The sequence below is a fragment of the Panulirus ornatus genome, chromosome 25 (assembly GCF_036320965.1).
Source record: "Panulirus ornatus isolate Po-2019 chromosome 25, ASM3632096v1, whole genome shotgun sequence".
NCBI lineage: Eukaryota > Metazoa > Arthropoda > Malacostraca > Decapoda > Palinuridae > Panulirus > Panulirus ornatus.
In genome coordinates, this window is record NC_092248.1 from 2,841,452 (window position 1) to 2,868,991 (window position 27,540).

The 27,540-nt window shown below is 38.1% G+C and overlaps 1 protein-coding gene across 6 annotated transcripts in view; it reads right to left on the reverse strand.

Annotated features, from left to right (window-relative positions):
* Positions 1 to 3,419: 3,419 nt before the first annotated feature.
* LOC139757171 (sodium-dependent neutral amino acid transporter B(0)AT3) overlaps positions 3,420 to 27,540 on the reverse strand; it is a 242,905-nt gene continuing 218,784 nt past the window's right edge. For 4 of the 6 annotated variants that reach the window (XM_071677294.1, XM_071677293.1, XM_071677297.1 and 1 more), the window contains one exon: positions 3,420 to 7,835. Coding sequence is in view for 4 of the 6 variants with exons in the window: in XM_071677293.1 (XP_071533394.1) it covers positions 7,737 to 7,835 (99 nt within the window). In the remaining 2 variants the exon portion in view is untranslated. Of the gene's footprint in view, positions 7,836 to 9,081; positions 9,141 to 9,581; positions 9,625 to 27,540 lie in introns of those variants that run through there. The other 2 variants (XM_071677296.1, XM_071677295.1) reach the window with 2 other exon arrangements.

Here is a 27,540-nt window from a genome sequence, read left to right on the forward strand (position 1 = left end):
GTTCAAGATGATGCTTAATGGTAAAGTTACAGTCACCTCTCTTTTAATATTTGGTTCGACACTAATCTTTAGACTTTCCAACAGTTTCATAACTATTGTTTCATCAATGCCCACACTTAGTAATATTCTCTTCACATGTCAGTCCTGGAAAAGTCAGGAATTTTCATTTGTGAACAGTGATGTAAAAAGTCTGCTAATGCATCTGTCTTTTCTATATACACCAAAGTTAGAATTTCCATGACAATGACTTACAAGACTGAAATGAAGACTTTCTTTTCATTCTACTTTACACATAGGTTAAGAATTCTTTTAGGATTTTTAACCTTTTGAACCACGCTGTTACTTAACATCTTTTTGTGTCATTCTCTTGCTCTAATCTCTTAGCTTTTAATAGTTCTCAAACATATCTTCATCTTTATACAGAATATATATATATATATATATATATATTTTTTTTTTTTTTTTTTTTTATACTTTGTCGCTGTCTCCCGCGTTTGCGAGGTAGCGCAAGGAAACAGACGAAAGAAATGGCCCAACCCCCCCCCCCATACACATGTACATACACACGTCCACACACGCAAATATACATACCTACACAGCTTTCCATGGTTTACCCCAGACGCTTCACATGCCCTGATTCAATCCACTGACAGCACGTCAACCCCTGTATACCACATGACTCCAATTCACTCTATTCCTTGCCCTCCTTTCACCCTCCTGCATGTTCAGGCCCCGATCACACAAAATCTTTTTCACTCCATCTTTCCACCTCCAATTTGGTCTCCCTCTTCTCCTCGTTCCCTCCACCTCCGACACATATATCCTCTTGGTCAATCTCTCCTCACTCATTCTCTCCATGTGCCCAAACCATTTCAAAACACCCTCTTCTGCTCTCTCAACCACGCTCTTTTTATTTCCACACATCTCTCTTACCCTTACGTTACTTACTCGATCAAACCACCTCACACCACACATTGTCCTCAAACATCTCATTTCCAGCACATCCATCCTCCTGCGCACATCTCTATCCATAGCCCACGCCTCGCAACCATACAACATTGTTGGAACCACTATTCCCTCAAACATACCCATTTTTGCTTTCCGAGATAATGTTCTCGACTTCCACACATTTTTCAAGGCTCCCAAAATTTTCGCCCCCTCCCCCACCCTATGATCCACTTCCGCTTCCATGGTTCCATCCGCTGACAGATCCACTCCCAGATATCTAAAACACTTCACTTCCTCCAGTTTTTCTCCATTCAAACTCACCTCCCAATTGACTTGACCCTCACCCCTACTGTACCTAATAACCTTGCTCTTATTCACATTTACTCTCAACTTTCTTCTTCCACACACTGCTTTACCAAAATATATATATATATATATATATATATATATATCTGTACCATACTGATTAATTCTGTTTGATATTTAAGTTTCATATGCTATGTATGAATTTCATCTTGTTTTAGATACAAAACGTTTCACTGCCATTTGTTATTCATTCACAAAAATATTCAACTTCATTAAAATCACAGTTTTCAATCTGTGCTTAGTCCCCACTACAGTTTCAAATAGATTTTTCAATTTCACATTCTCTGTTTCTTCACAGCTTGGACACCTATAAACTGAATCTAACTGTTATCTGTTAATTTTTATCTCAATGCTTGTATTCTTCATAGGAGACTTGCTCATACTTAATGTTCTAATCCTCATACATCACCATTTCTTTCCCTAAGTCTTCACTTTTAGTGTTATGTGCAATTAATTCATGGCCTTCAATACCATATTGAGCAAGTAGTCTTTAGAATCTGAAATCATTCTGTTCAATGTCTGATGGTCTGTCTTTCATATTTTGTCAGTACAGTTTGAGTTCATTAAGTCTATCATCAGAAATCACAACACCATTTGAAAACAAACCTTGGAAGCCATTTACATCACTATACATATACCCAGTCATTGCTTGCTTCCCTTATTGTAATGAGACAGTGTCCACCAGCCGCTCTATCCCCAACCTTCTTAATTCTTCTCAAGAGCCATTTCCATGGAATACAGTGTATATAAAATTTCTATACTTGCTTTTCTCGTGTATCTGCTTAGCTTCTTTTTCAAGCTCTGTTTCCTTTCACCACCATTACTTCATCATGTCATGCTTGACATCTACTTTTTTGAAAATGAGTGAATTATTTTTCAAATTTGTATGTTTTCCAGTACTTTGGTTTTGTGAATTTCTGCTCTGTCACTATAAAGATTCTATCTTTAATCCTATTTCATCCATGAGTTTTTTACTCTGATTTTTTTCTTTCAGTTTTATATATCATTATCATCTACTTCATCATCTAGTTGTTCATATACACATACAGCTTCTCAACCTATTTAATGGCTTCAACTTTCAAATTACTCTCGTGTCTTTTCATGTTGAATAGTAATCCGTGCTCAGATTTGAAGTGAGGAGAAGAAAGACCAGGACTACTGACCATAAGTAACAACCACATTAAGCTGTAATTAATCTGAAACTGAGGCTTGGTCCAACTTAGTTCATCAAAAACCAAAGGCTGCTTTCAATTCCTCATAGCTCTTCCACTGCAAACTCCACAGTGAAGTGCAGAACATGGTACTTAAAACTTTTGACTTTTGCTGACATCTGTTTGCTAAGGTACGAGGAAAGTATACACTTCCCTTCCCAAACACCACCAAACCACTGTTTCAGTGTTGATGGTATGATTGACAAGACTATTCTGAATTCTGCTGGACAAACTGACTAGAGCAAAAGTGCTACCATCTAGTGGAGGGCTTCAGACAAAAGGAAAATCTTACTTATTTTGCAAAAAGTAAACTACCAAATTTTAGAAACCTATAATAATCTAACAGTCACTGTTATATCCTTTGGGCTTACTATGAAAAATATAGTTGACAGTAACAATCAGGCAAGATGTGAGAGATATTGTACTTCCAGCTAATCAGTCATAATTGGAAAATATCCTTCCATTACAATGACTCTGTGTATTTTTCAATGTGAGAGCTTATAAAGAAGAGATAGTTATTAAGATGTAAAAACTTACATGATGAGTGGTTAGTATAAGTTATTCTGTGCTGTTGGGTAGATATAAACAAATACTTCCCATTCTATCTTAACATAGATCAGAGAGCTGATATTACTACAATAATGATATATACAAGACATAGGTTCAGTAACCAGAAAAATAGTTTTCTCTATGGTCAAGTACAGAGACTTGACTGTTAATAATGGCTAGTACTAATAAGATTTAACTGCTATTTCACATTAAAAGAGAACAAAATTCAATCATTATTGAAATCAAATGATATGAGTTAGACAATGGAATAAAAAAAATTACCTTTCACTTTCACATCAAAGGGTATAACATTTTTTCAGAATTTTGTGAATATGTGAACAATAATTAAGTAATATCTTTATTTACATCTCTGCTGTACAATTTTTTTATGTACATAATCCTACATTCCTACTAATGACACTGTGCTTCTGATGAATCTGTAACCTATTAACTGAGAAAAACTCAAATGAAATGTGCTGAAACATTTCTACACATTTCTTTATAAATGTGATATTATTGTATCCTTCAGATATCAACATAAACTATACAATATTCAACAGAATTTGTATACAGGTATCTAATTTTCTTAATGCAGAATGTGTGCTGTATCAAATAACATCTGTGGAAACACATGGGATGCTGTAATGTAACACAAACCACGAAAAGTTGTTGAAGAATTATTGATCATTTACTTTTCCTGCAACATAATCCTTAAAGAATCACAAAGCATTAAAATATATGCGAAAAATGTATTTGTGACAGGAAAATGAGTGCTGCATCTAATATCAGCAATACCCCTTCTTCATCCTACAATCTTTGATGAATCCCACAAAATGAGGAATCATTTGAAGATCAGGATAGATCTGGGGTTGAATATAACAATGGTAGTACAAATATGACAATCATAACCAAGCCTCCTAGCCAGGAATAGCCACATACGTTAAACTGAATGAAGATTGAGTGATGTGAACTTAAAATACCTGTCCATTCTTTTCTTGTGCAACTCATGAAAAGTAAGAAAACATGTTTTTTACCTTAATTTGGCATTGAAGGCTATGAAAGCAACTACCAGTGAATGCACAGAAATTACAGTGGCAGCACAAATGGCATCACACTATGGCAAGCACAGTTTTTCTGAACACTATCACAAAATTGAAACTATAGCACAGTTTTCTGACATGCTGGACACTTTTTTCTGCAGTATGAATACTGTTTGTCAAAATATTTCCTAGCAGCAATCTTGAAAGCTGATGAATGACAATGAATCAAATCAATGGTGCCAAAAGCAAACAACTATCTGACATGATTATAGCATTAATAAAAGTGCGTGATCCTAATTTCAAAATCATATGTGCTAACCAATCAAAATTCCATCATAATCCTATGTTATGCCTTTTTTGCATTAATAAAGGATAAACAAAACAAAGAACTAATAACATTTACCAAATAACAACCATAATATAAACATAAACAGGTAAAACTTTAAGATATTACAAAAAAAAATGCTCTTTTTGGTATTTGAACTGTATACAAGGAAAATTCTAGGAATATGGCACAGACACAAAAAAGTGGTCTCCTCGTTCAACATGCAGTTAATTTTTTCTGAATTTCATGTGAAAATTCCAAATCTTTATCTTTTGTCTCCCACAAAAAATGACATTTTTTAGTGATCTAAACAACTTTTCTTTTACTGAAGAAAGTAAGCCCATTAATAAAGTGGCACAGGGAAAGTGAATAGCTTTCAAAGAATATAATCAAAAACTACAGTTAACATCACTAAACAGGAAATACAGTATTCATAGATCTCAAAATATCGAAAAAGTCAAAAACTGTAGGTTACATTTAAATATGTGATAGTGGCACATGACTGGTTGGTTTCATTCATATGAGGAAGAACTGTTTACCAAAGGTTTTCTTCCCATATCAACACAATAGGCTATTTGTTGGTTTGATACATATGTTCATATTTCATAAAATCCTGCATATCTATTTCCCATCTCTTTTTTACTATTTCGTCTTACTTCTGCCTTTCTTTGTCTTTGCTTAATTGAATTACATTTCTTCCTTTGAGTACAAGTATTCCTGTCGCATGCTGCATTCTTTTCACACACTTTTGCTTATTACAAGCAAATATCAATACATGCCAAAACATCATGGAAAAATCTTAAATAGGTATTATGAGCAATGCTGTCCTGTCTTCAGTACCTATGAATGAAAATATGGTCAGCAACTACCCTGATTCAGAAAGAATCCGCATTTTCCACACTGCTTAAAATGTAGGAAAATGAGAAAGGCTAACAAATGGATAGTGATCCAAAAAAGAGAAACAGAGATAGACATGTAAACATATAAACAAACAGATGTGAAAAATGTTTTCTTAGGGACATGATGAATGAATAACATAATTTCTCTTAGAGCAGGGTATTTTAATCCTAAGTGAAATGATTCTCAAGCTGTATGCAGTTACAACTGAGATAGGCTACTGATGCAGTAGTGCAATATATCACAATACTGAGATTCATTTGCTCATAATTTAATCCAGAATCATCAAAAGACACAAGTCACAGTTCACAATGAAGGCAGTGCAAGACTGAAGTCTAAAATGTAAGTAATCTTAAATATGATCAGGTAAGAAAAATTGATTTGTTAGTTTCCTAAATATCAAAAAGATTTTGCAAACCAAACATGCTGTAACCAAAATTCTAATCACTCTAAGAAAATATCTAAAGCCTTATCTGAAATATATTACAGCTTTCTCCATGATATATACCAATTACATCCTCTTATCAAAACTGACAAGAATTTTGAAAATTAGGAATCAGATATAAAGACCTCCCTCATTACTCCTTTACCTAACCAAATCAAGATTTATAATAAAGCTAATCCATCAGTAAATTTGTTTTCTATCTCCTCAATGACAATTATATCTTTTCAGAGAAGGTTGGTGATATTCTATTGTTAGAGAAAAATGAGAATGAGATCCAGGAACCACTTTCACTGCAGGTGCATATGCTGAATAGGACTGTAAATCCATTCATGAATGATTTTAAAAAAAGCAAACAAACAAAAAGTGTATGTCTGACTTATCATGTACCATCTACATGATAGTACTGGAGATGTATGAAGTCATATCCTTTGCTTACTTTTTCATCTGACTAAATATGATCTTACAATCATTCAATCAAATTTAAAAGTACATTTCAAGACAAGGTTGGAAACATTATCAAAGAATGATGTAAGAAGATGGAGCATATTTTACAAAGAAATCAATGCATTACATACTTTCAACAAAACAGACCCAGAGGTCTGCAAAAGGCCAGATGTAAACAAATGAGCTACCTGTTCTCTAACAATGAAACAGTAATAATACTTCTTTAATTGTTCCTTGAACTTACTTGGTCTGACAGTTCATGACTACAAACTTGATAAATCTTTGCAAACAATATGTACTTCTGATGTCTTTCTATTCATGCTTTTTCTATGTAGGTGGAAAATGTGATATATTAAACTTAAGTGAGTAAATGATTCAATTCTAGTCACCTGTCATTTGATGAAAATTTTTGAAATTACATTTAATATTACCATATAACTCTTTTACCTAAATTAGTTAATCTACCTGCTGGTGGCACTCTCAGTCTTATGTTTAACACTTGTATAACAGATACAGGAAAATGTTTAGTGTTAGAGTAACTGTTTTAGGTAAAATCTGTTTGAGATTTGTTAACAGATTGTGCTTGCTGTGCATAAACTGGTATGTTTAAATAGATATCATCTTTATCAGTAAGATTTGGCTTGTCTAATATTAACAAAACATCCACAGGCACATACCAATATTTGCTTAATAATTTAAGGAACAAACACTTAATGTACATAAAGGTGCAACAACACAAAATTACAATCTGAACACATTTTATAAAATTAACTACTTTAAATTTTACTGGAATTATTCAAGTACACTGATCATCAAAGAATATTTCAGGAAGTATGGTAATGAACTAGTTTTCCCTCTGAGTTTTCTAGAGTTCCTAGTTTGAAACTTAAAACATCAATTCAATTGATCTACCAAAAGAAATTTAGTGATTTACCATTTCTGCAGTGAATTTCATATAAAATAATACCAAGAATTACTTCAATATAAAGCACTTGGGTTAAGCCTAAAAAAAAGCTCTAACAAAATAATATTTGTTGTGTAAATATTGACAAGAAATACCTCCTCATCAATTGATTACTGAAGCCTGAGTCTATGAAAGTTGGACCATAGCACTATTTCATACCATGTTCAGATTTCATTCTGTATACAAATCTTATGAATATTTTTCCTATCTATTTATCATACACTAACTGAGAAGAGTAAATGTTTAACAGCATTTTCTCTCTTTATATATGAAACAACATAGTCCATACTTACATATGAATCAGTACACAATTTCTTTGTCTATATCCCTGTCACTGTACATACTGCTTCATCAACTTAATTTGGCACTAAGCTTTACTGAGCTTCACATGTTAATTTTCTCCATGTGCAGCAGATAAATATAAAGCATCATTCACATTCAGTGCTGAAATTTGTCTGTCACTGGGTGCCTTGCACTTCAGTCTCTGCTGAGGCCAAGATTTTCTTGTAACTCTGCTTCCACAAAAAAAATCTATTGCACCTAACCATTAGTCAATCACCTCCATACGGAACTTGCCTCCCTGGACTGCAAGACCTCCATCATCATCATCATCTTCACCAGCAGGAGAGTCATGGTACTCCTCAAGCTGAAAAGTTTTGAAATTAAATTTTCTAGTCCTGCTAATCATGCAAAAAATGGATTAATGTCGATAAACATAATTTACGTTCCATATGAATCATCCAATAACTTAACTACATCACATATGTATAAATCCATGTGATAAAATGGATGACCATGACTGAAAAAATGGGACTTTGTATAAGATTACAGTCATAGCAAGCCTCATGTACCTGAAATATTTAATCAAATGCAATATCTAAATATACATTTCTACCTCTTGTTACCTATACATCCAAATATCTACTAATTCTAAACAATAGCATGCTGTTAAGAACTGCTTTGCAATACATATCCAACACTAGCATGTCCCTAATTGCCAAAAGAAAGTATCTGTATGAATTTCTCAAACAAATGGCACAGATCTGGGTCAAACACAATACTGATGGAAACAGGCTGATTTATCCATCAATTCAAGTGTGACAGTTGTGGCCATCCCTTAATTTCCAGTGTGGATTTTAATCCACTTCTGACAATAAAAATGACTTTGAGTTCAAAGATATAAAGCACTGATGTATTTCATACCCATACAATAATTCAGACTTGTGTCAGTTATATATGAAATCCATGTGGTTATTTCTCCATTCCATATTATCATGGAGAGATGAACACATGTATCAATGCAGGTGAATCATTCTATACTCTTTGAGACAGGAAGTGTCCTAATACTCTGCTGCATAAATTAGATATAAAATAACAAGGAAATATACACAAATTCTGATAGTGTAAAAGCACAATAGTTCTGCTAATACCATTTTCTAAATGAAAAATAAAGTCTGGGCATATAGGTCTGCTTACAATCAAGCATGAAAATAGAAATACTGTACTAGAAAGCTTTTGATTCAAAATAGTATGAACACCATTTCCCTTGATTATTCTCAATTATCGTACGTTGAGGTTTTATACTATATATGAAAAACCCATAATGAGTCTACTGTTTAGTGATCATTTTTAATAGTTTTGTAAGCAATCAAATACATATAAACAAATGCTGTGATGTTATGGGTACTTAGCTTTAGCCATTCCATACTGCATATACATAGTACATGAATAATGACATACAGTACTATAAATGTTAAAGCATCAACAGATCAAACTGCAATATTTGCAATTATAAAGGCAGTATCACATACAATACCATCAATAATTACTTGATTAAGCTTAATCAGCATGTATATTCTATTTCTAATTACAAATGTTACCTCTTCTGCCCTATAAAGTTTGGGACTTTAATCGTCAGCCTCAAAAACAATCCCTTCCAGAAATGATAGGCCTGTGGGAGTAAACTAATGAGCTACAATGTCCACAAGCATTAATTTCCTCTATTTTGTATCCATAAGAATGCTTCCAGGTATATTCATTACCTAAAGATAAAAGTGTTTTGAAGGACATGCATACGATAGTGTCACATGCAAGTGGGAAGAGAAGAAAGGGAAAGAATGGGGACTTACATACACTTTTGTATGCAACATGAAAATAATCAATACATTTGCAAGAAAGTATTCATGGCAGTTTTTTCCAATATTCTTTTTACAAACCTGACTAAATCAAGTTAATACATATATTAAGGAACTGTGAATTAGCTTAGAAAATAATAACTCAGAATAAACTGATTAAAATATGTGAATGGGTATAATTTGAGAGAAAGAGACTGCCATGAAAGAACTTACAAAAGCAATAGAAATAATATTTATGAAAATCTTTTTTTACTCACTGGACTTATATATAGTCCAAATTCCAGAATCCGGACGCGGTAGCTGTGCATGAAATTAAGAGAGTACAGCACGTTGTTAGTGAAAAGAAAGATGCAAAAGCATGACTGACATCAAGAACATTCAATTGCCAAATAAACACAAATACTGTGTACAAAAATAAACCATAAGATGAGGACTCTTTTTTTATTAATTCTCTTTCACTAATCCCTAGTAATACAGAAGTAAGAACACTACTTTTGTCTCCTCTGTGTCCTAGAGTGACTAAAAGAGATGGAATGAGGTGATGGAAATCCACCTCTTTTGTATCATCACTTTCTAAAAACAGGGAACAAAGGAAGAGGCAAGGTGGGGACTTTTCACTGAAGGGTCTGATTTGGAGGTCTGAATGTGCATGGATTAAATTAGGATGAAGAGAAGGGAGAGATTAGTGCTGTTTTATGAGAGAAACCAGGGTGTCATGGCTCTTAGGAAAACAGTTGATGAGTAATGGTATAGAGAAGATATGGAATGTTCAATGGGGTAAAGTCCAAGGGTACTGAGAAGATAACACTGAATTAAGCAGTGGCACTTCTGATGATGAATGAGCTGTGGGGATGTTAAAGAGTGCAAAAAAAATGAGTTCAAGGTTGATGAGTGTTAGGCTTATGGTGGACAGCAAAATGTTGGTGGTTGTTGATGTTTATGCATAAGGTAGTGAGAAGAGTGAAGAAAAGAATGCCTTTTGGACAAAACTAGGTGACTGCTTTGGACATTTTAGTAAAAGATATTGAATCGTAACAACAGTGGATCCAAATGCAAGGGTGGGTTATGAGGCAACTGAGGGCATAATATGAGGCATAGGGCCCTTGTCATAAGTGAAAAGGGAGAAAAGCTTGTCCAATTATGAACTGGAAAGGGAATAGTGATTGGGGATAAAGGGCTTCAGAAAATGTGCTTACATAATCATACATGGGTGAATAGGGTTGGGGTCAATGGGCATCAATGTATTATGTGATAACTGACAGGGATGTAACCCTTTAACTGCTCCATACTGCATATGCTAGTTGCAAGAAATTCTGTATTCACTGCTCCACACTTCATGCTGCATCAATTTCAATTCTTGAATTTGCTGCCTGTACCTCAAGGTGAAATATATAGCCATCAATGTTTGTGGTGGCATTCCTTGTGTTGTTACCAGAAGTTACAGCTTTGATTTTTTTGTACCGAGGTCAGTCTATGAAGGCATGTCTAGGAGGCCTTTACAAAACTTGTGTCCTCGTGTTATACAATAAGTTTGGGGGCTGTGACACTCTTACAAAATATCAATGATGAAAACCATGAAGGTTTGTTGAATGTGTTTGATGATAGAGTGGCAGATATAGGGTGTTTTGGTCGAGGTGGTGTGCAAAGTGAGAGGGTTAGGGAAAATGATTTGGTAAACAGAGAAGAGGTAGTAAAAGCTTTGCGGAAGATGAAAGCCGGCAAGGCAGCAGGTTTGGATGGTATTGCAGTGGAATTTATTAAAAAAGGGGGTGACTGTATTGTTGACTGGTTGGTAAGGTTATTAAATGTATGTATGACTCACGGTGAGGTGCCTGAGGATTGGTGGAATGCGTGCATAGTGCCATTGTACAAAGGCAAAGGGGATAAGAGTGAGTGCTCAAATTACAGAGGTATTAGTTTGTTGAGTATTCCTGGTAAATTATATGGGAGGGTATTGATTGAGAGGGTGAAGGCATGTACAGAGCACCAGATTGGGGAAGAGCAGTGTGGTTTCAGAAGTGGTACAGGATGTGTGGATCAGGTGTTTGCTTTGAAGAATGTATGTGAGAAATACTTAGAAAAGCAAGATTGTTGTAGCATTTATGGATCTGGAGAAGGCATATGATAGAGTTGATAGAGATGCTCTGTGGAAGGTATTAAGAATATATGGTGTGGGAGGCAAGTTGTTAGAAGCAGTGAAAAGTTTTTATCGAGGATGTAAGGCATGTGTACGTGTAGGAAGAGAGGAAAGTGACTGGTTCTCAGTGAATGTAGGTTTGCGGCAGGGGTGTGTGATGTCTCCATGGTTGTTTAATTTGTTTATGGATGGGGTTGTTAGGGAGGTGAATGAAAGAGTTTTGGAAAGAGGGGCAAGTATGAAGTCTGTTGGGGATGAGAGAGCTTGGGAAGTGAGTCAGTTGTTGTTCGCTGATGATACAGCGCTGGTGGCTGATTCATGTGAGAAACTGCAGAAGCTGGTGACTGAGTTTGGTAAAGTGTGTGAAAGAAGAAAGTTAAGAGTAAATGTGAATAAGAGCAAGGTTATTAGGTACAGTAGGGTTGAGGGTCAAGTCAATTGGGAGGTGAGTTTGAATGGAGAAAAACTGGAGGAAGTGAAGTGTTTTAGATATCTGGGAGTGGATCTGGCAGCGGATGGAACAATGGAAGCGGAAGTGGATCATAGGGTGGGGGAGGGGGCGAAAATTCTGGGAGCCTTGAAGAATGTGTGGAAGTCGAGAACATTATCTCGGAAAGCAAAAATGGGTATGTTTGAAGGAATAGTGGTTCCAACAATGTTGTATGGTTGTGAGGCGTGGGCTATGGATAGAGTTGTGTGCAGGAGGATGGATGTGCTGGAAATGAGATGTTTGAGGACAATGTGTGGTGTGAGGTGGTTTGATCGAGTGAGTAACGTAAGGGTAAGAGAGATGTGTGGAAATAAAAAGAGCGTGGTTGAGAGAGCAGAAGAGGGTGTTTTGAAATGGTTTGGGCACATGGAGAGAATGAGTGAGGAAAGATTGACCAAGAGGATATATGTGTCGGAGGTGGAGGGAACGAGGAGAAGAGGGAGACCAAATTGGAGGTGGAAAGATGGAGTGAAAAAGATTTTGTGTGATCAGGGCCTGAACATGCAGGAGGGTGAAAGGAGGGCAAGGAATAGAGTGAATTGGAGCGATGTGGTATACCGGGGTTGACGTGCTGTCAGTGGATTGAATCGGGGCATGTGAAGCGTCTGGGGTAAACCATGGAAAGCTGTGTAGGTATGTATATTTTGCGTGTGTGGACGTATGTATATACATGTGTATGGGGGTGGGTTGGGCCATTTCTTTCGTCTGTTTCCTTGCGCTACCTCGCAAACGCGGGAGACAGCGACAAAGCAAAAAAAAAAAAAAAAATTTGCCATTTCCTGCATTAACAAGGTAATTTCAAGAACAGATGACTGAGCCTCATAGGAAAAAAATCCTCATTTGGCCCCATTCTCTGTTCCTTCTTTTGGAAAAGTAAAACAGGAAGCAAAGATTTCCAGCCCTTTGCTCCCACCCCTTTTATCCGCCTTCTATGCCACACAGGGAATATGTGGGCAGATTCTTTGTACACTCTCCCCAGGGATAGATTCTTACAAGATATTTGTGATAAAAACCATATGTGATCATATTTGTTTGTGACTAAAACATTTCCAAAAAAAACCACAAATCTCACCTCACATGCCTGAGAGTACTAGTAAAGTCCCTCATTTGTCCAGCAGCAAAGCATATGTAAGTTCAAGGGTGTGTAGCAGACATAAATAGTTTTTAACCTGTTTCAGCTGTAAATATCTTTAGAAAATTGCATTCTACTTAATCATAATAACAAACTTAAGACATTGTAAAGAATAATTTGAGAATATCCCACACACAAAACCTTTGATACTAGTAATGCCATAAGAAAAAGTGTAAAAAAAGAGATTACTGGATTTTTGTTGTATTTCTGTGTTGGGAATGGTGGCAGGCAGAAAGTCTGATCCGTTCTTTGTGAAGTTGAGTATGAAAGTTGGTGGTAGGGTTTACGAAAAGGGGAAACATAAAATTGTGAAAGATATGATGAAAGTGGTAGAGGATGTGTGGATCAGGTGTTTGCTTTGAAGAATGTATGTGAGAAATACTTAGAAAAGCAAATGGATTTGTATGTAGCATTTATGGATCTGGAGAAGGCATATGATAGCGTTGATAGAGATGCTCTGTGGAAGGTATTAAGAATATATGGTGTGGGAGGAAAGTTGTTAGAAGCAGTGAAAAGTTTTTATCGAGGATGTAAGGCATGTGTACGTGTAGGAAGAGAGGAAAGTGACTGGTTCTCAGTGAATGTAGGTTTGCGGCAGGGGTGTGTGATGTCTCCATGGTTGTTTAATTTGTTTATGGATGGGGTTGTTAGGGAGGTAAATGCAAGAGTTTTGGAAAGAGGGGCAAGTATGAAGTCTGCTGGGGATGAGAGAGCTTGGGAAGTGAGTCAGTTGTTGTTCGCTGATGATACAGCGCTGGTGGCTGATTCATGTGAGAAACTGCAGAAGCTGGTGACTGAGTTTGGTAAAGTGTGTGGAAGAAGAAAGTTAAGAGTAAATGTGAATAAGAGCAAGGTTATTAGGTACAGTAGGGTTGAGGGTCAAGTCAATTGGGAGGTGAGTTTGAATGGAGAAAAACTGGAGGAAGTGAAGTGTTTTAGATATCTGGGAGTGGATCTGGCAGCCGATGGAACCATGGAAGCGGAAGTGGATCATAGGGTGGGGGAGGGGGCGAAAATTCTGGGGGCCTTGAAGAATGTGTGGAAGTCGAGAACATTATCTCGGAAAGCAAAAATGGGTATGTTTGAAGGAATAGTGGTTCCAACAATGTTGTATGGTTGCGAGGCGTGGGCTATGGATAGAGTTGTGCGCAGGAGGATGGATGTGCTGGAAATGAGATGTTTGAGGACAATGTGTGGTGTGAGGTGGTTTGATCGAGTGAGTAACGTAAGGGTAAGAGAGATGTGTGGAAATAAAAAGAGCGTGGTTGAGAGAGCAGAAGAGGGTGTTTTGAAGTGGTTTGGGCACATGGAGAGAATGAGTGAGGAAAGATTGACCAAGAGGATATATGTGTCGGAGGTGGAGGGAACGAGAAGAGGGAGACCAAATTGGAGGTGGAAAGATGGAGTGAAAAAGATTTTGTGTGATCAGGGCCTGAACATGCAGGAGGGTGAAAGGAGGGCAAGGAATAGAGTGAATTGGAGCGATGTGGTATACCGGGGTTGACGTGCTGTCAGTGGACTGAATCAGGGCATGTGAAGCGTCTGGGGTGAACCATGGAAAGCTGTGTAGGTATGTATATTTGCGTGTGTGGACATATGTATATACATGTGTATGGGGGGGGTTGGGCCATTTCTTTCGTCTGTTTCCTTGCGCTACCTCGCAAACGCGGGAGACAGCGACAAAGTATAAAAAAAAAAAAAAAAAAATGATGAAAGAGAGTAAACGTGGAAAAAAGGCCCGCATGCTAGTATAAAAATGCATATGTGTGACACTAAATAAAACTTGGGAGTGGAAGGTGCTTAAGTCTTGCAGGCAAAATGTGTAACATGTGGAAGGTGGGATTTGAACTTATGAAAAAAGCTACTGGATGTTGGAATAACAAAATTATGCACTAGTGCAAACAGTTTTGACTAAAATTAGTATGTATCGCTCACCTGGCTTAAAATAATTTTTTGTTGATGAAATATCATCAACATTTTAAAATAAATGAATAATGTCATAACTATATATCTGACAAAAAATTACCATCATATGTCAAATAACTTGCATGGTAATCATGCAGTTACAGCTCAAATTAGAGCTACTTATGTCAATTTTATTAAATTTCTATTTCTTATAACAGTAGCCATCTTGGATGGTAGTCAGAGTCACCAAAGGTAAATCTGATAAGGGTTAACCCAAGGTCCATCCCTGAAAAATTTGTTCAAAATTTCATAAAATAGGCCTCATTTATGTAATCTACACAAATACACATCATCTGTTAAATCATTTAAGATTCTTTAGCATTTTTTCTTTAAATATAAGCCAATTTCAACTTATGGTATAAATTAAGAAGTCATGGGTATGTGAAGAAATTTTCAGTTTAAGTAACAGCTGTCATCTTGGATGATGGTGAGGGTCAATTCTGAATAGGGACCACCCATGGAATATTCCTCCCACGTTTAGCTTATACTGGCTCAGTAGTTTCAGATAAGACTGGAATTTGAAAAGTTTATATGCTAGTTTTAGCAAAACTGGACATCTCTGTAGGTAACTGGAGTCACTAGACACTATTCTGGATACGAACCACTCAAGGACATAATACTGATTAATTTCATAAATGACTGTAATGTAAAGAGTTAACAGGTGAATGATGGATGAAAGACAACAGATGCCAAATGATGGCAAAAGCTCATGTGGCATTTGGCCTGATGAGATAATAAAAAGGTAGTTGTATGGAAAATATGTGCGGGAAGAAGTGAGAGTGACTGGTAGTACAAGAAAAAAGTGGTGGGAGGTCAAGAGAAGGCTTGAAAGCTAACAAAAAGGATAATGAGAGACAAAGAAAGAAGGTACTAATGAACTTGAGAGAGAATCAGTAAACGTTTTGGAAGGTGGTGAATACTGTGTGTGTGTGTGTGGGGGGGGGGGGGGGGGGGGTTAGAAAAAATAGGGATGACAGTAAAGTGAGTGGGTGGGGAAGTGATAATAGGCAAGGAAATCATGCGAGAGCTGTAGTAAGTATTTTGAAGTAATGTTGGGTGCGTTAGATGACAGGGTTGCAGATATGGTGTGTCGGAATGAGGTACATGGTAAGTCATAAGAAATGGGATGGCATAAAGAGAGAGGGAAGAAAAAGCCTAATCCACAATCAAATGTGATAAAGTGTCATCATGGGTAGGACTGCAGCTGAGTTTCTCAAGAAAGGGGAGCAGCAGTGATGTTGATGGATTACAATGCTTGACATATTTTGGGCCTAACTGAAGTATCCGAAGACTGGTGAAGTTCATTTATAGACCCCTGATATAAAAGCAAGGGGGGACAAAAATGAATGTCTGAACTGAAGAGGAATCATTCTGATGTGTATGGGTGATTGGTGATTGAGAGGGATTGAGAAAGTGGTGTTGTGAACACAGCAGCTGACTGGAAAGGAGCAATGTGGTATCAAAAAAGACAGAGGGTCCATGCTAGATGTTTACTCTTAAAGAATATTTGGAGTGGGTATGATAGGTGAAAGGTGTCAACAAGTTTAGTTAAAAGTGATCAATTTCAGAGAAAATTAAAATGTAAAAATTTGGCTAATGGATGATGGATGACAGCTGCCAAATGGTAGTACAAGGTGAACTAATAAAAAGGGAGTTATAAAAAAGGAGTGCGAGTAACTGGGAGTTCATGTTTAGAGGAATGATTCTCTTGTGTATAGCTGGAGAGGAGGATGGGTAAGTAGTGACTGAGATGGTGGTGTCAGGCACAGAGCAGCAGACTGGGGTAGAGCAATACGGTTTTAGAAGAAGCAGATGGAGTATGAACTATGTATTTACTTTGAAGAATTTGTGTGAGAATTATTTACACCAAGGGTAACTTGTATGTGGAATTTCTGGAGAGGTTATGATAAAGTTGACAGAGATGTCTTATGGAAGGAGCTATAAATATATGGAGTAAATTGATGATTACTAAGCAGGTGACAAATTTTCTAGGACAGTAATGCATACATGCAAGGAAAAGAAGTGGGTGAGTGGTTCCATGTAAATATGGGTGTGTGTTAAAGATGTATCATATCATCATGGCTGTGAATCTGTTCATCAGGTGGTAAGAGACAAAAATGAGAGGGTCTTAGAGCATAGAGAAAGGTGAATCAGATACTGCTTGAAAATGACCAATCACTTGTGACAGACTTCAGAGAGAAACTCTGACAAATTCTAGGAAAGTGTTCAAGAGGAAAAAGTTGAAAGAAAATGAGATCATAGTAAGGTAGTGAGGTGCAGCATGGAGGTAAGACAAGTTGGTTTGAGTGCAAGGTTAAGTGAAAAAGACATGGGATTTTGGAGTGCTTTACATACCTGTGTACGAATGTGACTATAAAGGGAATCGTGGAGGCTGAAATGAGTCATAAGATGGAAGAAGAATTAAGGTCCTAGGTAGAATGAGCTAGTGGAAGGAAAGAGTTAATTGTAAGGACATAAATGGGTATATTTGAAAGCAGTGTTGTACAGAAGCAATGCTTGAACCCTGAATGCTAAAGAAAGGAGGGGGGTGGATGTGTTGAAAATGCCCAGTATAATTTGTGGAGTTAAGTGCTTTAAATTGTTAAAAAGGAGAGGGTTAGGGAGAGGTGTGGTACCACATGTAATCTAACTGCCATGGCCAATCAGGATATGCGGAAGCAATTCAGGCAAATGGAAAGGATGAGTAAAACCGAAGACCAAGAGGATCTGAATTAAAGGTAGCAGGAGCATAGAGAAGGGAGAGACAAAAGAGATGAAAAAATGCAGCAAATGAAGTATCTGGGTCACAGGACCTGAGAAATTAAAGTGACCAAGAGGTGAGCATTGAATTGAATGAAATGAAGCAGTATGGTATATGGGGATGATATGAAGTTAATGGGCTGAACCAAGGCACATGAAGTAGTTTGTAGAGCCTGGCTATGGATGGAAAACTCTGGTTTCACTACATTCTACATGACAACTAAATATTACTGTCAGAGGTTTGCCAGACAGATGCCCCTTTTCCCCGACTTCCCGTTTGAGAACTTGGAAATGGACATAAGCGATGAGGCCATTTTTTGTTTGTTTTGTCTCTAGTTAAATGCTACATCCATAAGACCCAGGGAAATAATCAATCATTAAAATTCAATCAAAGTAATGAAAAACAATAAAGCAATTATAAAATCAATTCAGAAAATACAAATCTGAATGGATTCTCTAATGCTGCTCAGTGTTTTTATCCAGCACTGAGGGAATTTAGCACAGTATGTAGTAGTTACTAAAGAGAACATTCAAAATGAATGAAAAACCATGTGGCTTATTGATGAATAGGTAAAAATATTTTACTTCTTTATTGAATTTGACATTAAAAAGCATGTTTTATCCCTTTCCTTGAATGTATGACAGATACCTCAACTTACAATACTACATGAATTTATGACAAAACTATTTCACTTTATACCAATCTTAAGTACAAGAAATTTATTAGAAAAAAAAAAGGGTTCTGAAAAGACAACTTCCAAGGTGAAAGATATAACTGAAAAGGCACAGTGAGGTGAGTGCAACATGGATGCTCTTAACCCTTTTACTGCAGCCAGTTTATGCATGAACTAGCATTTTTTTTGTTTGGCGTGGCCAGTGCATATATGATTAACATTATTGAGTCTGCCTTAAGGTGATATATATATATATATATATATATATATATATATATATATATATATATATATACATTATCCCTGGGGATAGGGGATTAAGAATACTTCCCACGTATTCCCTGCGTGTCGTAAAAGGCGACTAAAAGGGGAGGGAGCGGGGGGCTGGAAATCCTCCCCTCTCGTTTTTTTTAATTTTCCAAAAGAAGGAACAGAGGGGGCCAGGTGAGGATATTCGAAAAAAGGCCCAGTCCTCTGTTCTTAACGCTACCTTGCTAACACGGGAAATGGCGAATAGTTTAAAAGAAAAGAAAGAAATATATATATATATATATATATATATATATATATATATATATATATATATATATATATATATATATATATAAATGATTTGGTAAACAGAGAAGAGGTAGTAAAAGCTTTGCGGAAGATGAAAGCCGGCAAGGCAGCAGGTTTGGATGGTATTGCAGTGGAATTTATTAAAAAAGGGGGTGACTGTATTATTGACTGGTTGGTAAGGTTATTTAATGTATGTATAACTCATGGTGAGGTGCCTGAGGATTGGCGGAATGCGTGCATAGTGCCATTGTACAAAGGCAAAGGGGATAAGAGTGAGTGCTCAAATTACAGAGGTATAAGTTTGTTGAGTATTCCTGGTAAATTATATGGGAGGGTATTGACTGAGAGGGTGAAGGCATGTACAGAGCATCAGATTGGGGAAGAGCAGTGTGGTTTCAGAAGTGGTAGAGGATGTGTGGATCAGGTGTTTGCTTTGAAGAATGTATGTAAGAAATACTTAGAAAAGCATATGGATTTGTATGTAGCATTTATGGATCTGGAGAAGGCATATGATAGAGTTGATAGAGATGCTCTGTGGAAGGTATCAAGAATATATGGTGTGGGACGCAAGATGTTAGAAGCAGTGAAAAGTTTTTATCGAGGATGTAAGGCATGTGTACGTGTAGGAAGAGAGGAAAGTGATTGGTTCTCAGTGAATGTAGGTTTGCGGCAGGGGTGTGTGATGTCTCCATGGTTGTTTAATTTGTTTATGGATGGGGTTGTTAGGGAGGTGAATGAAAGAGTTTTGGAAAGAGGGGCAAGTATGAAGTCTGTTGGGGATGAGAGAGCTTGGGAAGTGAGTCAGTTGTTGTTCGCTGATGATACAGCGCTGGTGGCTGATTCATGGGAGAAACTGCAGAAGCTGGTGACTGAGTTTGGTAAAGTGTGTGAAAGAAGAAAGTTAAGAGTAAATGTGAATAAGAGCAAGGTAATTAGGTACAGTAGGGTTGAGGGTCAAGTCAATTGGGAGGTAAGTTTGAATGGAGAAAAACTGAAGGAAGTAAAGTGTTTTAGATATCTGGGAGTGGATCTGGCAGCGGATGGAACAATGGAAGAAGAAGTGGATCATAGGGTGGGGGAAGGGGCGAAAATCCTGGGAGCGTTGAAGAATGTGTGGAAGTCGAGAACATTATCTCGGAAAGCAAAAATGGGTATGTTTGAAGGAATAGTGGTTCCAACAATGTTGTATGGTTGCGAGGCGTGGGCTATGGATAGAGTTGTGCGCAGGAGGATGGATGTGCTGGAAATGAGATGTTTGAGGACAATGTGTGGTGTGAGGTGGTTTGATCGAGTAAGTAACGTAAGGGTAAGAGAGATGTGTGGAAATAAAAAGAGCGTGGTTGAGAGAGCAGAAGAGGGTGTTTTGAAATGGTTTGGGCACATGGAGAGAATGAGTGAGGAAAGATTGACCAAGAGGATATATGTGTCGGAGGTGGAGGGAACGAGGAGAAGAGGGAGACCAAATTGGAGGTGGAAAGATGGAGTGAAAAAGATTTTGTGTGATCGGGGCCTGAACATGCAGGAGGGTGAAAGGAGGGCAAGGAATAGAGTGAATTGGATCGATGTGGTATACTGGGATTGACGTGCTGTCAGTGGATTGAATCAAGGCATGTGAAGGGTCTGGGGTGAACCATGGAAAGCTGTGAAGGTATGTATATTTGCGTGTGTGGACGTATGTATATACATGTGTATGGGGGGGGTTGGGCCATTTCTTTCGTCTGTTTCCTTGCGCTACCTCGCAAATGCGGGAGACAGCGACATAGCAAAAAAAAAAAAAAAAAATATATATATATATATATATATATATATATATATTTTTTTTTTTTTTTTTTTTTTTTTTTTTATACTTTGTCGCTGTCTCCCGCGTTTGCGAGGTAGCGCAAGGAAACAGACGAAAGAAATGGCCCAACCCCCCCCATACACATGTACATACACACGTCCACACACGCAAATATACATACCTACACAGCTTTCCATGGTTTACCCCAGACGCTTCACATGCCTTGATTCAATCCACTGACAGCACGTCAACCCCTGTATACCACATGACTCCAATTCACTCTATTCCTTGCCCTCCTTTCACCCTCCTGCATGTTCAGGCCCCGATCACACATATATATATATATATATATATATATATATATATATATATATATATATATATATATATATATACATATAGGGTGGGGGAGGGGGCAAAAATTCTGGGAGCGTTGAAGAATGTGTGGAAGTCGAGAACATTATCTCAGAAAGCAAAAATGGGTATGTTTGAAGGAATAGTGGTTCCAACAATGTTATATGGTTGTGAGGCGTGGGCTATGGATAGAGTTGTGCGGAGGAGGGTGGATGTGCTGGAAATGAGATGTTTGAGGACAATATGTTGTGTAAGGTGGTTTGACTGAGTAAGTAATAACAGGGTAAGAGAGATGTGTGGCAATAAAAAGAGTGTGGTTGAGATAGTAGAAGAGGGGTGTTTTGAAATGGTTTGGTCACATGGATAGAATGAGTGAGGAAAGATTGACCAAGAGGATATATGTGTCAGAAGTGGAGGGAACGAGGAGAAGTGGGAGACCAAATTGGAGGTGGAAAGATGGAGTGAAAAAGATTTTAAGTGATCGGGGCCTAAACATGCAGGAGGGTGAAAGGCGTGCAAGGAATAGAGTGAATTGGAATGGTGTGGTATACTGGGGTCGACTTGCCGTCAATGGATTGAACCAGGGCACGTGAAGCATCTGGGGTAAACCATGGAAAGTTCTGGGGGCCTGGATGTGGAAAGAGAGCTGTGGTTTCGGTGCATTATTACATGACAGCTAGAGACTGAGTGTGAATGAATGTGGCCTTTGTTGTCTTTTCCTAGCGCTACCTTGCATACATGAGGGGGAGGGCGTTGTTATTGCATGTGTGGTGAGGTGGCGATGGGAATGAATAAAGGCAGACAGTATGAATTATGTACATGTGAATATATTCCTATGAGTCCATGGGGAAAATGAAACACGAAAAGTTCCCAAGTGCACTTTCGTGTAATAATCACATCATCAGCGGAGACAAAAGAGAGAAATATAACAGTCAGTTGATATACTTCAAAGAAACAAAGCTAGGACGCCATTTGGTAAACATGTGATTGGACAATAACATGTTTACCAAATGGCGTCCTAGCTTCGTCTCTTTGATGTACATCAACTGACTGTTATATTTCTCTCTTGTGTCTCCCCTGATCCCTGGGGATAGGGGAGAAAGAATACTAGGAAAAGGAATGCTAGGAAAAGACAACAAAGGCCCCATTCGTTCACACTCAGTCTCTAGCTGTCATGCAATAATGCCCTAAACCACAGCTCCCTTTCCACATCTAGGCCCCACACAACTTTCCATGGTTTACCCCAGACACTTCACATGCCCTGATTCAATCCATTGACAGCACATCGACCCTGGTATACCACATCAATCCAATGCACTATATTCCTTGCCTGCCTTTCACCCTCCTGCATGTTCAGGCCCCGATCACTCAAAATCTTTTTCACTCCATCTTTCCACCACCAATTTGGTCTCCCACTTCTCCTCGTTCCCTCCACCTCCGACACATATATCCTCTTGGTCAATCTTTCCTCACTCATTCTCTCCATGTGCCCAAACCATTTCAAAACACCCTCTTCTGCTTTCTCAACCACGCTCTTCTTATTTCCACACATCTCTCTTACCCTTACATTACTTACTCGATCAAATCACCTCACACCACATATTGTCCTCAAACATCTCATTTCCAGCACATCCACCCTCCTGCGCACTACTATATCCATAGCCCACGCCTCGCAACCATACAACATTGTTGGAACCACTATTCCTTCAAACATAACCATTTTTGCTTTCCGAGATAATGTTTTCGGCTTCCACACATTCTTCAACGCTCCCTGGATTTTCGCCCCCTCCCTCACCCTATGATTCATTCTGCTTCCATGGTTCCATCCACTGCCAGATCCACTCCCAGATATCTAAAACACTTTACTTCCTCCAGTTTTTCTCCATTCAAACTTACCTCCCAATTGACTTGACCCTCAACCCAACTGTACCAAATAACCTTGCTCTTATTCACATTTACTCTTAAATTTCTTCTTTTACACACTTTACCAAACTCAGTCACCAGCTTCTGCAGTTGCTCACATGAATCAGCCACCAGCGCTGTATCATCAGCGAACAACATCTGACTCACTTCACTTCATATATATATATATATATATACATATATATATATATATATATATATATATATATATATATATATATATATATATATATATATATATATATATATATTTTCCCTGGGGATAGGGGAGAAAGAATACTTCCCACATATTCCCTGCGTGTCGTAGAAGGCGACTAAAAGGGTAGGGAGCGGGGGGGGGGGCTGGAAATCCTCCCCTCTCGTTTTTTTTTTTTTAATTTTCCAAAAGAAGGAACAGAGAAGAGGGCCAGGTGAGGATATTCCCTCAAAGGCCCAGTCCTCTGTTCTTAACGCTACCTCGCTACCGCGGGAAATGGCGAATAGTATGAAAAAAAAAAATATATATATATATATATATATATATATATATATATATATATATATATATATACACATGCACACAATTCACACAGTCTGCCTTTATATATATATATATATATATATATTATCCTGGGGATAGGGGAGAAAGAATACTTCCCACGTATTCCTTGCGTGTCGTAGAAGGCGACTAAAAGGGAAGGGAGCGGGGGGGCTGGAAATCCTCCCCTCTCATTTTTTTTTAATTTTCCAAAAGAAGGAACAGAGAAGGGGCCACGTGAGGATATTCTCTCAAAGGCCCAGTCCTCTGTTCTTACCGCTACCTCGCTAATGCGGGAAATGGCAAATAGTATAAAAAAAAAAAAAGATATATATATATATATATATATATATATATATATATATATATATATATATATATATATATATATATATATAAGATGCTTGTGGCATGAGAAGAGTGGGAGGTGGGTTGATTAAAAAGGGTAGTGAGTGGTGGGATGAAGAAGTAAGATTATTAGTGAAAGAGAAGAGAGGCATTTTGACGATTTTTGCAGGGAAAAAATGCAATTGAGTGGGAGATGTATAAAAGAAAGAGACAGGAGGTCAAGAGAAAGGTGCAAGAGGTGAAAAAGAGGGCAAATGACAGTTGGGGTGAGAGAGTATCATTAAATTTTAGGGAGAATAAAAAGATGTTCTGGAAGGAGGTAAATAAAGTGCGTAAGACAAGGGAGCAAATGGGAACTTCAGTGAAGGGCGCAAATGGGGAGGTGATAACAAGTAGTGGTGATGTGAGAAGGAGATGGAGTGAGTATTTTGAAGGTTTGTTGAATGTGTTTGATGATAGAGTGGCAGATATAGGGTGTTTTGGTCGAGGTGGTGTGCAAACTGAGAGGGTTAGGGAAAATGATTTGGTAAACAGAGAAGAGGTAGTAAAAGCTTTGCGGAAGATGAAAGCCGGCAAGGCAGCAGGTTTGGATGGTATTGCAGTGGAATTTATTAAAAAAGGGGGTGACTGTATTATTGACTGGTTGGTAAGGTTATTTAATGTATGTATGACTCATGGTGAGGCGCCTGAGGATTGGCGGAATGCGTGCATAGTGCCATTGTACAAAGGCAAAGGGGATAAGAGTGAGTGCTCAAATTACAGAGGTATAAGTTCGTTGAGTATTCCTGGTAAATTATATGGGAGAGTATTGATTGAGAGGGTGAAGGCATGTACAGAGCATCAGATTGGGGAAGACCAGTGTGGTTTCAGAAGTGGTAGAGGATGTGTGGATCAGGTGTTTGCTTTGAAGAATGTATGTGAGAAATACTTAGAAAAGCAAATGGATTTATATATAGCATTTATGGATCTGGAGAAGGCATATGATAGAGTTGATAGAGATGCTCTGTGGAAGGTATTAAGAATATATGGTGTGGGAGGAAAGTTGTTAGAAGCAGTGAAAAGTTTTTATCGAGGATGTAAGGCATGTGTACGTGTAGGAAGAGAGGAAAGTGATTGGTTCTCAGTGAATGTAGGTTTGTGGTAGGGGTGTGTGATGTCTCCATGGTTGTTTAATTTGTTTATGGATGGGGTTGTTAGGGAGGTGAATGCAAGAGTTTTGGAAAGAGGGGCAAGTATGAAGTCTGTTGGGGATGAGAGAGCTTGGGAAGTGTCAGTTGTTGTTCGCTGATGATACAGCACTGGTGGCTGATTCATGTGAGAAACTGCAGAAGCTGGTGACTGAGTTTGGTAAAGTGTGTGAAAGAAGAAAGTTAAGAGTGAATGTGAATAAGAGCAAGGTTATTAGATACAGTAGGGTTGAGGGTCAAGTCAATTGGGAGGTAAGTTTGAATGGAGAAAAACTGGAGGAAGTAAAATGTTTTAGATATCTGGGAGTGGATCTGGCAGCGGATGGAACCATGGAAGCAGAAGTGGATCATAGGGTGGGGGAGGGGGCAAAAGTTCTGGGAGCCTTGAAGAAAGTGTGGAAGTCGAGAACATTATCTCGGAAAGCAAAAATGGGTATGTTTGAAGGAATAGTGGTTCCAACAATGTTGTATGGTTGCGAGGCGTGGGCTATGGATAGAGTCGTGCGCAGGAGGATGGATGTGCTGGAAATGAGATGTTTGAGGACAATGTGTGGTGTGAGATGGTTTGATCGAGTAAGTAACGTAAGGGTGAGAGAGATGTGTGGAAATAAAAAGAGCGTGGTTGAGAGAGCAGAAGAAGGTGTTTTGAAATGGTTTGGGCACATGGAGAGAATGAGTGAGGAAAGATTGACCAAGAGGATATATGTGTCGGAGGTGGAGGGAACGAGGAGAAGTGGGAGACCAAATTGGAGGTGGAAAGATGGAGTGAAAAAGATTTTGTGTGATTGGGGCCTGAACATGCAGGAGGGTGAAAGGAGGGCAAGGAATAGAGTGAATTGGATCGAGGTGGTACACCGGGGTTGACGTGCTGTCAGTGGATTGAATCAGGGCATGTGAAGCTTTTGGGGTAAACGATGGAAAGCTGTGTAGGTATGTATATTTGCGTGTGTGGACGTATGTATATACATGTGTATGGGGGTGGGTTGGGCCATTTCTTTCGTCTGTTTCCTTGCACTACCTCGCAAACGCGGAAGACAGCGTCAAAAAAAAAAAATATATATATATATATATATATATATATATATATATATATATATAGTGTAAGAAAGAAAACTCTAGATTGATATGGGTAAAACTGAAAGTGGATGGAGAGAGATGGGTGATTATTGGTGCATATGCATGCGGTCATGAGAAGAAAGATCATGAGAGGCAAGTGTTTTGGGAGCAGCTGAGTGAGTGTGTTAGTAGTTTTGATGCACGAGACCGGGTTGTAGTGACGGGTGATTTGAATGCAAAGGTGAGTAACGTGGCATTTGAGGGAATAATTGGTGTACATGGGGTGTTCAGTGTTGTAAACAGAAATGGTGAAGAGCTTGTAGATTTATGTGCTGAAAAAGGACAAGTGATTGGAAATACCTGGTTTAAAAGAGAGATATACACAAGTATACATATGTAAGTAGGAGAGATGGCCAGAGAGCGTTATTGGATTACAATGTTAATTGATAGACACGCAAAAGAGAGGCTTTTGGATGTTAATGTGCTAAGAGGTGCAACTGGAGGGATGTCTGATCATTATCTTGTGGAGGCAAAGGTGAAGATTTGTAGAGGTTTTCAGGAAAGAAGAAAGAATGTTGGGGTGAAGAGAGTGGTGAGAGTAAGTGAGCATGGCCAGAGAGCGTTACTGGATTACAATGTTAATTGATAGACACGTGAGAGTGAGGCTTTTGGATGTTAATGTGCTAAGAGGTGCAACTGGAGGGATGTCTGATCATTATCTTGTGGAGGCAAAGGTGAAGATTTGTAGAGGTTTTCAGGAAAGAAGAAAGAATGTTGGGGTGAAGAGAGTGGTGAGAGTAAGTGAGCTTGGGAAAGAAACTTGTGTGAGGAAGTACCAGGAGAGACTGAGTACAGAATGGAAAAAGGTGAGAACAAAGGACGTAAGGGGAGTGGGGTAGGAATGGGATGTATTTAGGGAAGCAGCGATGGCTTGCGTAAAAGATGCTTGTGGCATGAGAAGCGTGGGAGGTGGGCAGATTAGAAAGGGTAGTGAGTGATGGGACGAAGAAGTAAGATTATTAGTGAAAGAGAAGAGAGAGGCATTTGGACTTTTTTGCAGGGAAATAATACAAATGGCTGGGAGATGTATAAAAGAAAGAGGCAGGAGGTCAAGAGAAAGGTGCAAGAAGTGAAAAAGAGGGCAAATGAGAGTTGGGGTGAGAGAGTATCATTAAATTTTAGGCAGAATAAAAAGATGTTTTGGAAGGAGGTAAATAAAGTGTGTAAGACAAGGGAAAAATGGGGACTTCAGTGAAGGGGGCTAACAGGGAGGTGATAACAAGTAGTGGAGATGTGAGAAGGAGATGGAGTGAGTATTTTGAAGGTTTGTTG